General features: G+C 39.3%; 2 protein-coding genes across 2 annotated transcripts in view; one reads left to right on the top strand and one right to left on the bottom strand.

Moving 5' to 3' along the window:
- Positions 1-2,647, top strand: part of LOC118325149 (histone-lysine N-methyltransferase SETD1B-A-like) — a 10,478-nt gene extending 7,831 nt beyond the window's left edge. Inside the window, exons 14-18 of the mRNA XM_035657720.1 lie at positions 803-969; positions 1,048-1,176; positions 1,830-1,949; positions 2,172-2,309; positions 2,453-2,647. Of these exons, the coding sequence (XP_035513613.1) occupies positions 803-969; positions 1,048-1,176; positions 1,830-1,949; positions 2,172-2,309; positions 2,453-2,626 (728 nt within the window). The 3' untranslated portion in view covers positions 2,627-2,647. The remainder of the gene's footprint in view (positions 1-802; positions 970-1,047; positions 1,177-1,829; positions 1,950-2,171; positions 2,310-2,452) is intronic.
- Positions 2,648-2,824: 177 nt separating this feature from the next.
- On the bottom strand, positions 2,825-9,752 carry hpdb (4-hydroxyphenylpyruvate dioxygenase b). Its single transcript, XM_035658132.1, has 15 exons — positions 9,732-9,752; positions 7,444-7,476; positions 7,278-7,304; positions 7,024-7,086; positions 6,633-6,737; positions 6,297-6,339; positions 5,677-5,759; positions 5,499-5,588; positions 5,278-5,381; positions 5,106-5,183; positions 4,389-4,551; positions 4,238-4,309; positions 4,033-4,155; positions 3,740-3,856; positions 2,825-3,610 (listed from the first exon to the last, which is right to left on the bottom strand). Exons 1-15 carry the CDS (start codon positions 9,750-9,752, stop codon positions 3,500-3,502), a joined length of 1,233 nt encoding a protein of 410 aa, XP_035514025.1. The 3' UTR covers positions 2,825-3,499.
- Positions 9,753-13,332: the final 3,580 nt, after the last annotated feature.

The raw sequence follows: 13,332 nt of genomic DNA on the forward strand, positions 1-13,332 counted from the left end.
TGGGCTATTGTAGAAACATGGAGGTTCAACATGGTGGCCCTCTGCAGTAGGACCATCTGTAGATAAAAACGTCTCATTCTAAGGTAACAAAAGCACATCAGTTTATTATACATGAAAACACACCTATGAATATTATACTACTTTTCTGTCATATTATGCAAATGGAGCACCCTAAATCTTAGCCATAGACTGTATAATTAAAAATGTTTGTAGTCTACATGACCAACCGTTGTGTGGTTGGCTCTGGCCATTACCATCTTGGCAGTCCTGAGTCTGCAGGCTCCTGTGCTAATCCACAAATGGGCAAAGACGTGGAGCATGAATGGATCTGAGGCCGGCTGAATAAAGCCTGGTTACTGAAAACATACAAAGCGACCATTCCATTAATTATGCATAAATTTAAGCCTTAATATAATTTAAACAGGTGAGTTATAAAAATATTCACCCGCGTACAGTTTTCATGAACAGAGTATTTTGTACCACGCTGTAAACATGTTTATTTTTGCTGTAAAGTTGGGCATTTTTAATATAGAGTCTTATGGAGATTGACTCACTTCTGGAGCCAACCTCAAGTGGCCGTTCACGGAACTGCAGTTTTTGTTACTCAGGTGGTGTCTTCATTCGCAGCCACAGATGTTGCTGCTTTGATCTTACACACTGGACCTTTAAATGGTGTTGTATTTTGCAATTGAAAGATGAATTTACACATAAATAATGAATTCAGATAAATTAGTAATCTTATGTGATTTATACACAGTCCTGTACCTCATATTTTGTTCCTGATTCCTTAACTGCTGCTCACTGACCAAAGTCCTCACAGAGAAGATTGACGAACACAATTCCTGGCAGCCGCATCACAGGACCGGCTGTGCTCGCAGTGAAGGTTTCTACAAAATCAGCAGAAAAGATAAACTGAAATACCTCAACAACACAAAGCTGACCACTGAGCTTCCATCTACAAGTACTCAGGTATTAAAGAGGGGAACATGTGATGATCTCAGTTCACAATTGATTCCATTCAGTGCTTAATGTCAGCATATATTTCAGGCCGGAACGTGCATCCCAGTCCAGCAACCGACCTCACTGCGTGCCGGATCTGACTTCAGGTCTGAACAACGTCGCCTATTGTCCTCTTTCAGCTGTGATAGTGACCTGGTCAAGTTCAACCAGCTGAAGGTAAGGAAGGTGTTAGTAAAGATAAGTACACTCAACTGGAAAAACCCTGCCGTCAGTGTGAAAGAAGTGCAAACAATTTTATATGAATCTGTTAGCCTGTAGCATTCCTTAAGCACATATTCTGTTTATCTGAGTAGAACAAAAACAGTGGATCGATACAATCTTTTGTCAGTGTGTAAGTCCAGGTCCCATATGCTTATATAGACACAGAATAACCGTGTTAGCAAGGTCATATGAATACCACTGATTGAGGTCAATTTGTAGATTGCACAGAACAGGACAAACTCAAACCCAAAAGTACAAAAGTCCACATTTACTGAGGTCAGAAGCAGGCCTGGGTCAAAAGGGGTGAGGAAGAGAGGGTCATCAATCTGAGGGTCAGGGAAGGGTTTGGCAGGCAGAGTCAGACAGGCAAGGACCAAAGGCTTTATTTTAAAACATGTAACAAACTTAGTAGTGTGTCTGTCCAGATGCACAGGCGTTGCTGTGGTCAGAATTATTTACCCAAACACAGTATTTTGATTTGTTACCTCAAAGGAGATAACTTGTCATGTCAGTATTTGCAGCAGTTGGATCCTGTGTGAACAAAAGGCCACTATGTTAACAAATATGTTTCATTTTGCGATGAAACTCCTCATATCTTCTCATATCAGTTCCGAAAGAAGAGGATTCGTTTCAGCCGGAGTCACATCCACGAGTGGGGCCTGTTTGCAATGGAGCCTATAGCAGCAGATGAGATGGTGATTGAGTATGTGGGCCAAATCATCAGACAGGTAAGACAAACAATGACAAGGCCTGGAAATAAATTTATAAGGCACCCACCATTTATAACAAATGTCACTGACAAACTTTTAAGCAAGCTGCTTTTCCCCTAATTGTCTCTCTTGAATTGGCCCAGTGGCCTACTGGGACCCTCTGGTTGTTCTGGGTGCTTTCCAGGAGTGTGAGTAGGGTGATAGTGATATGTTGTTTATCTCTGTTTTCTCTCTCCTTAGGTCATTGCTGACATGAGGGAGCAGAAATACGAGGAGGAGGGCATTGGAAGCAGCTACTTGTTCCGAGTTGATCAGGACACCATCATCGATGCTACGAAGTGTGGGAACTTAGCCAGGTTTATCAACCACAGCTGCAACGTGAGTAAGAGCTGGTGGTGCTGTGGTTGGAGATTAAACTGATTCTGAATAAGATCAGTGATTTGTTTAATCGAAGCCTTAAAGCAAAGTAACTTTTCATTCTCATTACAAAGTTTACACTTGTGGGTTTGTTTGTCTTGCAGCCTAACTGCTATGCAAAGATCATCACTGTGGAGTCTCAGAAGAAGATAGTGATATACTCCCGACAGCCGATAAGCATCAATGAGGAGATCACATACGACTACAAGTTTCCCATCGAGGAAACAAAGATTCCTTGTTTGTGTGGAGCAGATGGCTGCCGTGGCTCCTTGAACTAATCTCTAATGAAGTGTCCTGATTATGTTAAGAGCCAAAGTTGCCTGAGGTACAACATAAACACAGACCCTGAAGATGTGTCAAAAAAAGCCATTTTAATACTCATTAAAGTAACTGTCTGGCTACACATGAGCTCATAAAAGCACTGCAGAGGAGTGGTGGTGCTGCTGTGAATGATTTAATCAAATGGACCAAGCACATTTTCTGGTTAAACATTATAAAGGGAACATAAAAACCCCCCACTACATTTGGTTCTTCACTACAGTTTATGAAAAAATGGCACTTTTCAAATTTTGCAATTGTTGTCTTTTCCCACGTGGAGGTAAAAACAGACCGACATCCAACAGACTCCAAGCATCACGCAAACGCCGTCTGTTACAATAAAATTTCTGCCCTTATTGTTCAAATGATAACAAAAATGTATAGTTAAATGTTTTCATTCATGAGAGCTCAAATGGTGTTTTGCTTGAGTCAAGCTTGTATCAATAGTTAATTGTTAACATTTTGTAAAAAGTGTAAAAAACAAAACGAAAGTTGCATTATGATTGTTAAGTTGGGATGCATTCTTCTTGATAACTGATAAGCTGATCTTTCATTAACATCAAGAGAGATTATTATAAAATACTTTGCAACACATACTTATAAAATAAATGTTACATTGTAGTAAAACATGCAAGTCACAAAAAAATTAAAGAATAACAGCTTTAATAAACATGCTTTGTGAATTCTTATTTTGTAGTTCAGAAAATGAGAGCGATGATGTAGCACGTTATGAGTGTAATGCTCTTTAGAAGTGAACAGCACTCTCAACAGACAGTGTCTTTTCATGGTAAATTGAGACTTTCCAGGAATGTAAAGCAATTACAACACTAGGATCACATGTTCTTCGAAACTCCGTTTGGTGTCAGGACAGTCAGATTTCCTCTGGCGTGCTGGTCTGCTTCGATGGCTTCAAAAAGAGACTTGAAGTTTCCTGCACCAAAGCCCTGTGGATAAATCAAGCATTTAAGGTTTGGCTGCAAACTGAATCCTATTCCTACAGCAGACATTGGATTGAGATTTAGAGTAATATGCTGTATATTTCCTGTTGTAAAAGTTGTCAGTGGCGCCCTCACCTGGTGGTTATGTCTCTGAATGACCTCCAAGAACACAGTGGGGCGATCCTGAACTGGCTTGGTGAAGATCTGGAGTAAATAGCCGTTGTCGTCATAGTCCACCAAGATCTTCAGCTCCTGGATATGAGTAAGATTACAAGATAACATTTGTCTGTCATAATTTCTCTTTTAGGGTGAAACTAAATAGTGGGTGTGCTGCCATTTTGTATGCTCACTATAAAGTAGACAATGCTCTTCTGAAATATATATAATAATTTCCTACAAATTTGTTAAAATGTGGTCTTATTTCTGACCTGCAGAACATCCAGGTCCTCTGAGACTTTGACCTTTGAGTGTTTCAGGTTCTCCCTCAGCAGACTGTAGTAGGTGTCTGGCACAGACATAAACTCCATCCCACGCTCCTTTAGGTTACGAATCTGCAAATCCATCAGATCATTATTGTTGCTGCTTTTTGGGATTCATCCACATTAACAAAGCAGAGGTGTCTGGTAGACTTACTGCAGTGATGATATCTGATGTGTTCATGGCTATATGCTGCACTCCTGGACCTCCATAGTACTCCACATACTCCTGTAAGTGAAAATGTACCATGTCATTTAACCATTATCTTTTTCCAGACCACATATTTGTTAAAGTGCAAAGAACGTGCCTGGATCTGAGACTTTCTTTTCCCCATGGCAGGCTCGTTGATGGGCATCTTCACGGTCTCCTCGTGGTTTGCCACAACGATGGAGCGCAGGGCACTGAACTCTGTCTGAAGCTGCTTGTCGTCCACAGACCAGAAGCGGTGAAAGAGGAGGTTTCTTTGATACCTGTTAGATCATGAACCAGAGATCAAGAGCCACAATGGTTCAAACATACGGTGGGTTAAATACTCCTAACATACCCAGTGTTAAATCATTTTAAATGCTTAGTGTTTTTGAATTTGAATTGTTTAAATGCCCCAAACTGATGCCTTTATTGTGGTCTGCTGAACATGAATGAGTGACTTTTTGAGTTATGAGCCAGCTTTATGAGGTTCTTCACATCTAAAAACATCAAGCCTGTCTAACACCCCTCTTTCCAGGATCAACCAATGAGCTCGCTCATTCAGAGAACTGCCTTTCCCCGCCTTTTCATGCTCATATGATGGGGTAAAAACAAGTTCCAGATGTAGAGAACCACCAGAGACTCACTTAAGAAAATGCAAAGTCATGCTGATCCCTGACTTATGCCAAAAAAGCAGAATTGTGCAAGAATCAGACACCCTTTGACTCTGATCCACTCCTCTGTCTTTTAGACATCATAACACAGGGGCATGAGCGGCAGGTTATCACATGTGCTGCACTGCATGCTTCTAAACTCTCTACAAGAAATAGTCCATTACCAGTCCACCACTGGAACCATCTCATCATCCGGCTGGTTCCCCACAACGTGATCAATGAAGTTCAGTTTTCCACTTGGTCTGCATGGAAGAATGGAAGCAAAAACACACAAAGATGAGTTGTCATTCTGTCTTTATCGTCTCATAAACATTATGATGACGTATGTGCACTCACAGTTTGGATAATAAAGGGTCCTTGAAGAGAGGAGGGTGGAAGCCTGGCAGGAACAACCCATTGTACCCTGACCTCTCCACAAACGTGTGTGTGGTATCACCATACTGCAGCAAGTAAAGCAAAAATGTACAATCCTGGCATTTTAACTTATTCCATAATGTACTAAATTGAAATAATGACTAAAATGTTTAACCTTATTCAGCCTTCATGACTTCTCTTACCGTTTGAAGCACAGCCAGTCTGACTTTGCCGTGCTTATCTTCCAGGGTTTGGGGCTCCTTTACAATAATTGCACCTCGCTCTCTGGCTTTCTGTGAGAGGAGGTAAGTGCATTATGGTAGCTGCAGGTAGGTATAGTGGGTTAGCAGAAGTTAGTAAATTATAGCTAGGAGTATTTACCTGCACAAGGAAGTCACAGTCCTCCACAGTGAATGCAATATCCTTCACTCCATCCCCATGCTTGACTAAATGATCTCCCATCTCTGAGAAAAAATGACAACATTTTCTTTACACAGTAATATTACTATGTTTTGTGTCATGTCTAATTTTTGAAGCATCTAAAATGACGATTTAAATGTATTTTTGCACCTTATACTAATTGACTTTTGCCAAATATATAGGAATAACTGTTTAACAGTGTTTAGTATGTCTGTGATGTACCCAAGTCTAATTTTCAGGGTATAACTACTGAGCTCAGTGTTCTGTCAGCAGGCCAACTAAGGTATAAAAATGTGTGAGATGCCATCTACCTCATGAGAGTTATGTCATTTTCAGAATAAGACAAAGGTTAAACTAAATAGTGAGGGATAAAATCTTTACATTTTACAAAAATCCAAAAATATGTGCAAGAATTTAAAAGTAATGCATCTTATATTTCTGGAAATCTTGGAACTGATTTTCATTGTGAATCTCAGAGAAATTATTGATTAAAAATCGATGTAGAACTCAGAAGTTACTGTCATGTTATTTTTTGCAATATTGATATTTTTGGAGAACCCGTTTCCTGATCAGTGTTGTACCTTTGTTTCCAGGATTGAGGGCAGATGAGAACACATAAATGATCTGAGAAATACAAAGTGAAAACACATAATTACATTTGGTTTACTTTGTGCAAAGTAACTTTTTGATTCCAATGTAGTTGTTTATTGAAAGCTAGTGTTATGATCCATGATTACTCAAAAAAACTATGCATTACGAGAACAGTTGCGCGGAACAAATTTCCATTAAGTATTTTACTTTATAAAAGAACAGTGTTTGTCAGTTTTGTTGCACTAAAATAAATCTTATGATGTTATTGGTGATTTTCTCATATTGTGTGATGTGTGCTGTACTTCCAGGCACTGAGGATTCTTTACCTTTCCTTGTCTGACTGCATGGGACACCATTTCTCGACTGCCTGTCTCCAAGCCCTGGTAAGCCAAAGGCTCAAATCCCAGCTTGTTACAGTAATACGATGCAGCCTGTAGTAGACAATATAAAGTCATACAGAAGTGTCACATTGCTTGTTGAAGTGAATTGCAACTTAAACTTAAACGTTCTGATAGCGCCATCTCCTGGTGACTCGTGAGGCTTGACTCAGTTTGTGCTGTGTTTAAATTAGTATATGCTCGGGGGTTTTGCATACTGTGTCCCCTCCACCCCTCTGGAGAACCAATAGCCTTGCTCAATGTATAGTCTACCCCTCCATCAGCGAGGAGAAGTTGGTCAGAAAAAAAAAATAATGTGTCCAAAAAAAGTGGAACTTACTTGTTTGGCATTTCCAACCCAGAATGTTAAGTGATCAAAGCAGAGGAACCTGCCCTGCTCATGCTGCAGACAGAAAGAAATAATGGTTCAATAAATGAAATAACATTTATTTTTAATTAGTGAAAACACATATTTAAGTGTGCCTAAAAAGAAAGACAATCTTGAAATTAACTCAAATAAATGCTGGATTAGTGGCATTTAAAGCCTGGTTTTAGTGCAGAGGTTTCAATAACGCACATAATTATGTTACTTACCTTTTCGCCTTTATCTGTGTATGTTGTCTATAATCAAAAGCACATTATAAAGTCATTATATGACAAAGAAAAAGAATAGCAATGCTGAAGTACATGGACACATATTTCAGGTCTTTGTCACAGGTAACAATAGAAAAGAAGACACAACAGTAAAACGATAACTCACCATCTTGCTCGCCGTGACCTGACCTGCCAGAACCTGTCAGAATGAAATCCACAATGAACTTTACTTGAATTTAAAAGCAGAGGAGGAAGTTTCTAAAAATCCACTCCCACCGGTGAGGAGGAGATATTGGAGGAGAGGAGGAGGAGGAGGAGGAGGGAGAGTATTGATGCTTGGTCCATTTTTGCTGTTATACAATGATTACTTGGGAAAACAAGTCAACATACTGCAGGTCTGATTAGACCTAATCATCATTAATTCACTGTCAGATGTTTGCTACTGACTACGATGCTCATAATATATCTGAGACTGACGGAAAATTTTATTTTGCATACTTTTTTTTTTAACGTTTTCGGCTTCATAACGCATAATACATAATCAGATTTAATAAATAAATTTTTATTTTTATTTTTTTTTTCCCCTGCAAATGGATATAGAAAAAGGTTATTTGTCCACACAGGTTTAGAATTACAGCTGCATTTTTTCAGAAGAAGGAGTCCATATGTTAGTGTTTAGTGGCGAGAGGAGGCTCACTCATGCAGGACTCTTATTGGCTCACTGGTGTTGAGCTGAGTGAACCCTTGTGTGGGTTGAAATGCCCTCATCCCATCAATCCCCCTCTACATATAGTTTTCCAATTATTGTGATTATTCTAGTTAAAAAAAGGGAAAAGGGTGCAATGTTATTGTGTAATATCTTTGTAAAAATGTGACACATGTAAAATCAAGTTGATCCATTAATTAGTGATTGTTTTTGGGGACGTTACAGGTTGAATTAATGTGTTGCAGCTGGTGCAGCTGACAGGGTTAAATTTGCTGGGCTTACAGACAACAGTGTAGTATCTGAAAAATGAACAGACTCAAACTATATAAATTTATTACGCTATATACTTCATGATGACGAATAAACAAGAAATGAATATAAATATGAAGAGGGCAGCTCTCTGTGTGTATATCTATGGTAATAAAGGCACATGATGAACAATGAAAGTCTTCCAGTGTAGTATAAAAAGGTATTAAATATACTGCACAGCATTAAAGTAGTTTAAAACAACACACACCATAGACATGAGCATAGATAGATGTACATTGCTCATGTACATGTATTGTATGGTATGGAATAAAGTGTTAGCAGCAGTTGGGGGTTGGGGGATGAAAGAGGCTAACTTGGTAATAATATTACAGTCTTTCAGTCCTTAACAGTCATAGGAGGGTGGACGGTGATGAAGGCTACAGCTCTAGTTCAGGATAGTTTTGTCTATAATTTAAGCTTCTATGATAAAACCATAACTCGATACTGAATCTGAAAAATGGAATACGCCTCAGTGTGAAGAGCAGGCTGATTACATTAAACTGCTGTTAATCAGAGATTTCTACAAGGACAGACCATTCACCAGTTGTCTCTGCACTAAACTTTAACTTTATTGTCCAAGCAAACAATCACAAAAAGCCAGTGGTGTAGTGCAGGGTATATGCAGGTTTCAATTGCAGATATAGTGAAATAATAAATAATCTCAAAATACATTTGGACTTGTAGAGAAACTGCAAAAAGTGACAGAAAATAGGGAAAGTAATGGTAAAGTAAGTAATGAGGGATTACGTAGTAACTACTTGATGTATCACTTTACTTGGGGCGGCACACGAAAAGGAAATAATGATTTAGAAAATAAATGATGAGTTGGTACTAGTGTTGTGCCACTGAGTGGCTGATTCATCCAGAACCACTCATGAAGACAGTGTTCAATATGATTCACAGATATTTATGAACAAAAAAATCCCTAATGATTCATTAATAGTCTGCTCTCACATCTAACTCACATCATCTACTATAAAGCCCTCGATTCTGAGTTATTCAGGCACTCGTCTTTAATGATTTATTATTAATCATTCATGAGTTATGTCTCACTCACTCCGCACTTTCCAAATGATATTGGCTTTAATAATAAATAAATAATGTTAACAGGTATAAATTCAAAATAAATGTTAAGCTGCTTTAACCAATTTTGAATATTAATCAGCTGGTCTTCCTCTTCCTCATTACAGAATCTACATCATGATGATTGTGCAATGTCCAACCTGTGAAGTTGTTTTTTAGCTGCAGTGATTTTATAAAATATCTCCAATAAGTGAAAGATTCTGGAGTAGAAAAACATGTTGATGAACAGACAGGTGTCTTGGTTGTGTGTTACATCTCCACATTCCAGTAACAGCTCACTAATGAGAATTTCAATCCCGCTCTTCAGCGTTCCCACTGCGGCCGTCCCTGAAGATCTTTGTTTTTCATGCTGTCACCTGGAGGTTCACTGTTGTCATGGGATGCAACTACACACATGCAGACAAAGAAACACAATGTGCGGGATTAAATAATATCAGCTGCTTTACATATCTAGCTGCTAGATCATTTAGTAGTGTTATATGGTAGGTGTTGTAGTTAAAGTACCGTTAAACAGAGTTGCACTTACATTAAAAGTGAAGTTCTGCTTTAGAAGATGCAGTTAGAAGCAGTCTTTACAGACTTTTAATGGTCTCATCTACTCCAAAAAGCAGTATGTTGATACATTTGATATTAACTGTTTTTTCAACTTGCATTTCTGTCTCACTACAGTGTTTTTAAATATTATCTCATACATCATGCTGTATTACACCAGACTGTAGGCCTGAATCCCCTGGTATTCAGCCCCTCTGAGGACAAACACCTCAATTAGGTCCTTCCCACGCCAGCACTCCTCACATAATTGTAGTAGCTTCAGTTCAAGGGAGCACTGCAGCTGTCAAGACAAGAAATTAACATGAGTGAATTATCATCTGAAACAAATCCACAAATACTGGTGAACGGTAAACAGAAGGAGCAGCGTGACGACGCTGCTGCAGCAGAAGAGCAGATGTCTGGTCTGGACGAGGAATGTTTGGAGGACAGCGTCTCTGCAGAAAAGGAGACACAAGAAAGGCTGCAGTCTGTTTTCCAGCAGGTACGTAACCGGATCAGATCGCAAGTGGCCATGAAGGCCCCAAAGACCAGCATACTGGATCTAGTGCAAAGAGTCAGAGACAGAGATATGGAGAATGCGCAGATGAACGGGGAACCTGAGGGGGAGGATGTCAGCAGTGAGGGGAAGAAACAAGCAGAGGTGTTGACAGATGACAGCAAAGATGAGATGGATCTAAGGGATGAGGTGTTGTGTGTACTGTTTGAAAAAAAGCTTGAGACTAGTACAAAGGCCTTAAGGGATGAGTTTGAAGTGCAGATTTCTCAGGTGCGTGCAGAAATGCAGGCCTACACCGACCGGGCTCTGAAAGACTTGGAGTGTAAGATGCACCGTCTACATCAGCCACATCCCAAAGAGCAACAAGGCCCAGACAAGAAACAGAAGCCTTCAGTACCTCCTTCGCTGGCGTCCAGAAGAGGGAGAGTCCTGACTCGGACCATGACCACAATCATCCCTAAAACGTGTGCCCCCGTCATCGTTGGCCCACGCGCCAAATCAGAGACACTGAGCTCGTCGAAGGGTGAAAGCTCTCGACTTTTTCGGAGAGATCCAGTGCTCTCCCTAGCAGGCAACAAGCCAGGCCAGAGCCGCAAGCCGCTGCTGCCCCCTGCTTGCCCCCCACTGAATCAGCGCAAAAGACCTGTGCAGCCAAGAGCTAATGCAGGGAAGTGACTCAACTTGGGAGAAAAAAAGAAACTCTTAGATAAAAAACCAGGACCATAAGCATTCAGGTCACATTTATAAAGAGAGCCTCTGCTATTGCTTGTTAACCATTACTGTAACTGCTACTGTCCAGTTTCTGATTTACCTCACTTTCACCCATATTGCTTTTGTAGTAAGTTTAAGAAATTGAAAATTATAATGGTGAACATAATAAAGCATCTTTCATCTGAAAAGAGGTTTCCTATTCACTTCAATACACTCAGTGCATTTTTGTGCCATTTTTTAGCCCTTGAAATAAGTTCATTTGGGAGTCCCCTCAACAAAGACAATACCTTAATATAAAATCCAGGCTCTGTTAATCAAAGCATTTACTGTACAGAACTAATTTGGGTTTAAAAAGTTCCTGTTTTACAGGTGGAAGGTTTAACAGTATTCAGAAGCATGTTATGCATAGGGGGGTAGTGGGGAGGGGGGGAATTATTTATACCTTCACCTTTACTATTATACAATATCGATTGATGTAGTAATGGTGATATGTAAAAGTCGAGGTATAAATAATAAAAAAATTATGATGGCTGAAGTCCATTTAGCTGCTTCTGTGTCTGTTTTCTGGCATTGGCTTACTGGGACACTTGAACATAACAGATCTTTAATGTTATTAGTAACACCTGTGCCGGCTGTGAAAAAGGCCTGCTGTAAAACTATGGTTACCATGGTTGCCGCGGTTATATAGGAGGCACTGTGAGACATCCTGACCTGATAGGGGTAGTAGGTAACTGTATGGATTCTAGCGCAAAGGGACTGACATATGGAAGATAAAACAAGATGGGAAGGATAAATTAGAGAAATGACAGATGAGAAAACAAATGAAACATCTATAAAAAGGCTTGCCAATAGAGGTGGGTTTTGAGGAGCCTAAACTTGAGGAACAAAATGGAATGAGGAACAAGGAGATCTGAAATGTAACTGCGAGCAAGGTCATGAATTACCAAAAAAGGTAATTGTACAGCCTGACCAACAGATGGCAGCAGTTCATTTATATGGACTCACAAGAGTCCCATCCAGATGAATAAAACTTCTGTGTCACTGTCTGTGCAGAGTGATGAAGCAGATTTTATAACTGAAGGACTCCTGTAGCTGCAGTGGACCAATGTGAACTATGGATAAACTATTTTTTATTTTATTTATGTTTTTGCTGTATAGATATGAATAAACAAACAGTATGGCCCTGAATAATGATGGGAAAAGTTCTTGTAATTGAGCAAACTGTATCACATCAAACCGAAATCAGAAACAGTTTTATTGCCAAGAAGGTTTTTACATACAAGAAATTTGCTCCTTGGGTACTCGGCTGCCATAATCAATCTAAATAATAATAATAATTAAGTAATAATAAAATATATATAATAATATAAATAATAACAGAACCCAAAAAAAAAAATAAAGAATGGAAACAGCGAAGTCAAGAAGCATACCCAGAAAAATAGGAACAATATGAAAGCAAATACTTGTAGAAGTGTAAGAGCACCCTGACCCATGAGGCATCCAACATTTCCCAATTCTTGAAAGTAGAAAGCCAGCTGCAAGGTTGACAGTCAAACTTGTGCCTCATGGTGTAATACGTTGAGCAGGTCTGCCCCTAGCTGCTCCAGTGCCCGAACAGCAGCAGGGGGCTGATTACCCCCCAGGGAAAGATGTGTGAACCTACCCTACTGTATCGAAAGAGATGAAGAAAAGGACTGCCAGGATGCACGAGTGGTGCAAGAATAATCCATTATTACGTTCCGTGTTAAACTCCATTTTGTTAACTCCTTTGATGGGGGCTTTTTCCTAATGAACAGATTCGTCAACAGATTTAATTATACCTTTAAATCAACTTTTTTTGTTGTAATATTTGGCAACATTATATTGGACAGTTTTTGCTCCACCCCCACCGATCTGGATTCTACACAAAACTCCGCCGACACGATGGCTACTAGTAATAATAATGGCTTTAATAAAGACATAATAAAGAGGTCCACTATTCAATAACACAGACAATTATCATACGAATATATACTATATTTTACATATATACATACGCCAATACAATACAAGTGCTTAAATACAGAGACTCTCTAAACCTTCTAAATGTTTTGATTCTGTCCATTTGTTTTCTGCAAAAATGGAAAATTTATGTAATTTCTTCTAGCCTTTCTGATGAGGCGGTTCAAAAAAAGGGTTGAAGGGTCCAAAAAATAACA

This window comes from Morone saxatilis, unplaced genomic scaffold, assembly GCF_004916995.1.
Source record: "Morone saxatilis isolate NCDOM2014 unplaced genomic scaffold, NCSU_SB_2.0 Contig16, whole genome shotgun sequence".
NCBI classification, from domain to species: domain Eukaryota; kingdom Metazoa; phylum Chordata; class Actinopteri; family Moronidae; genus Morone; species Morone saxatilis.

Excerpts from the sequence above, each read along its gene's own strand:
- hpdb (XM_035658132.1), bottom strand. The coding sequence starts at position 9,752 with ATGACAACAGTGAACCTCCAG. Across the intron at positions 7,305-7,443 it reads AGGTCACGGCGAGCAAGATG|ACAACATACACAGATAAAGG; the intron begins GTGAGTTATCGT and ends TTTTGATTATAG. Across the intron at positions 4,552-5,105 it reads ATGGTTCCAGTGGTGGACTG|GTATCAAAGAAACCTCCTCT; the intron begins GTAATGGACTAT and ends ATGATCTAACAG.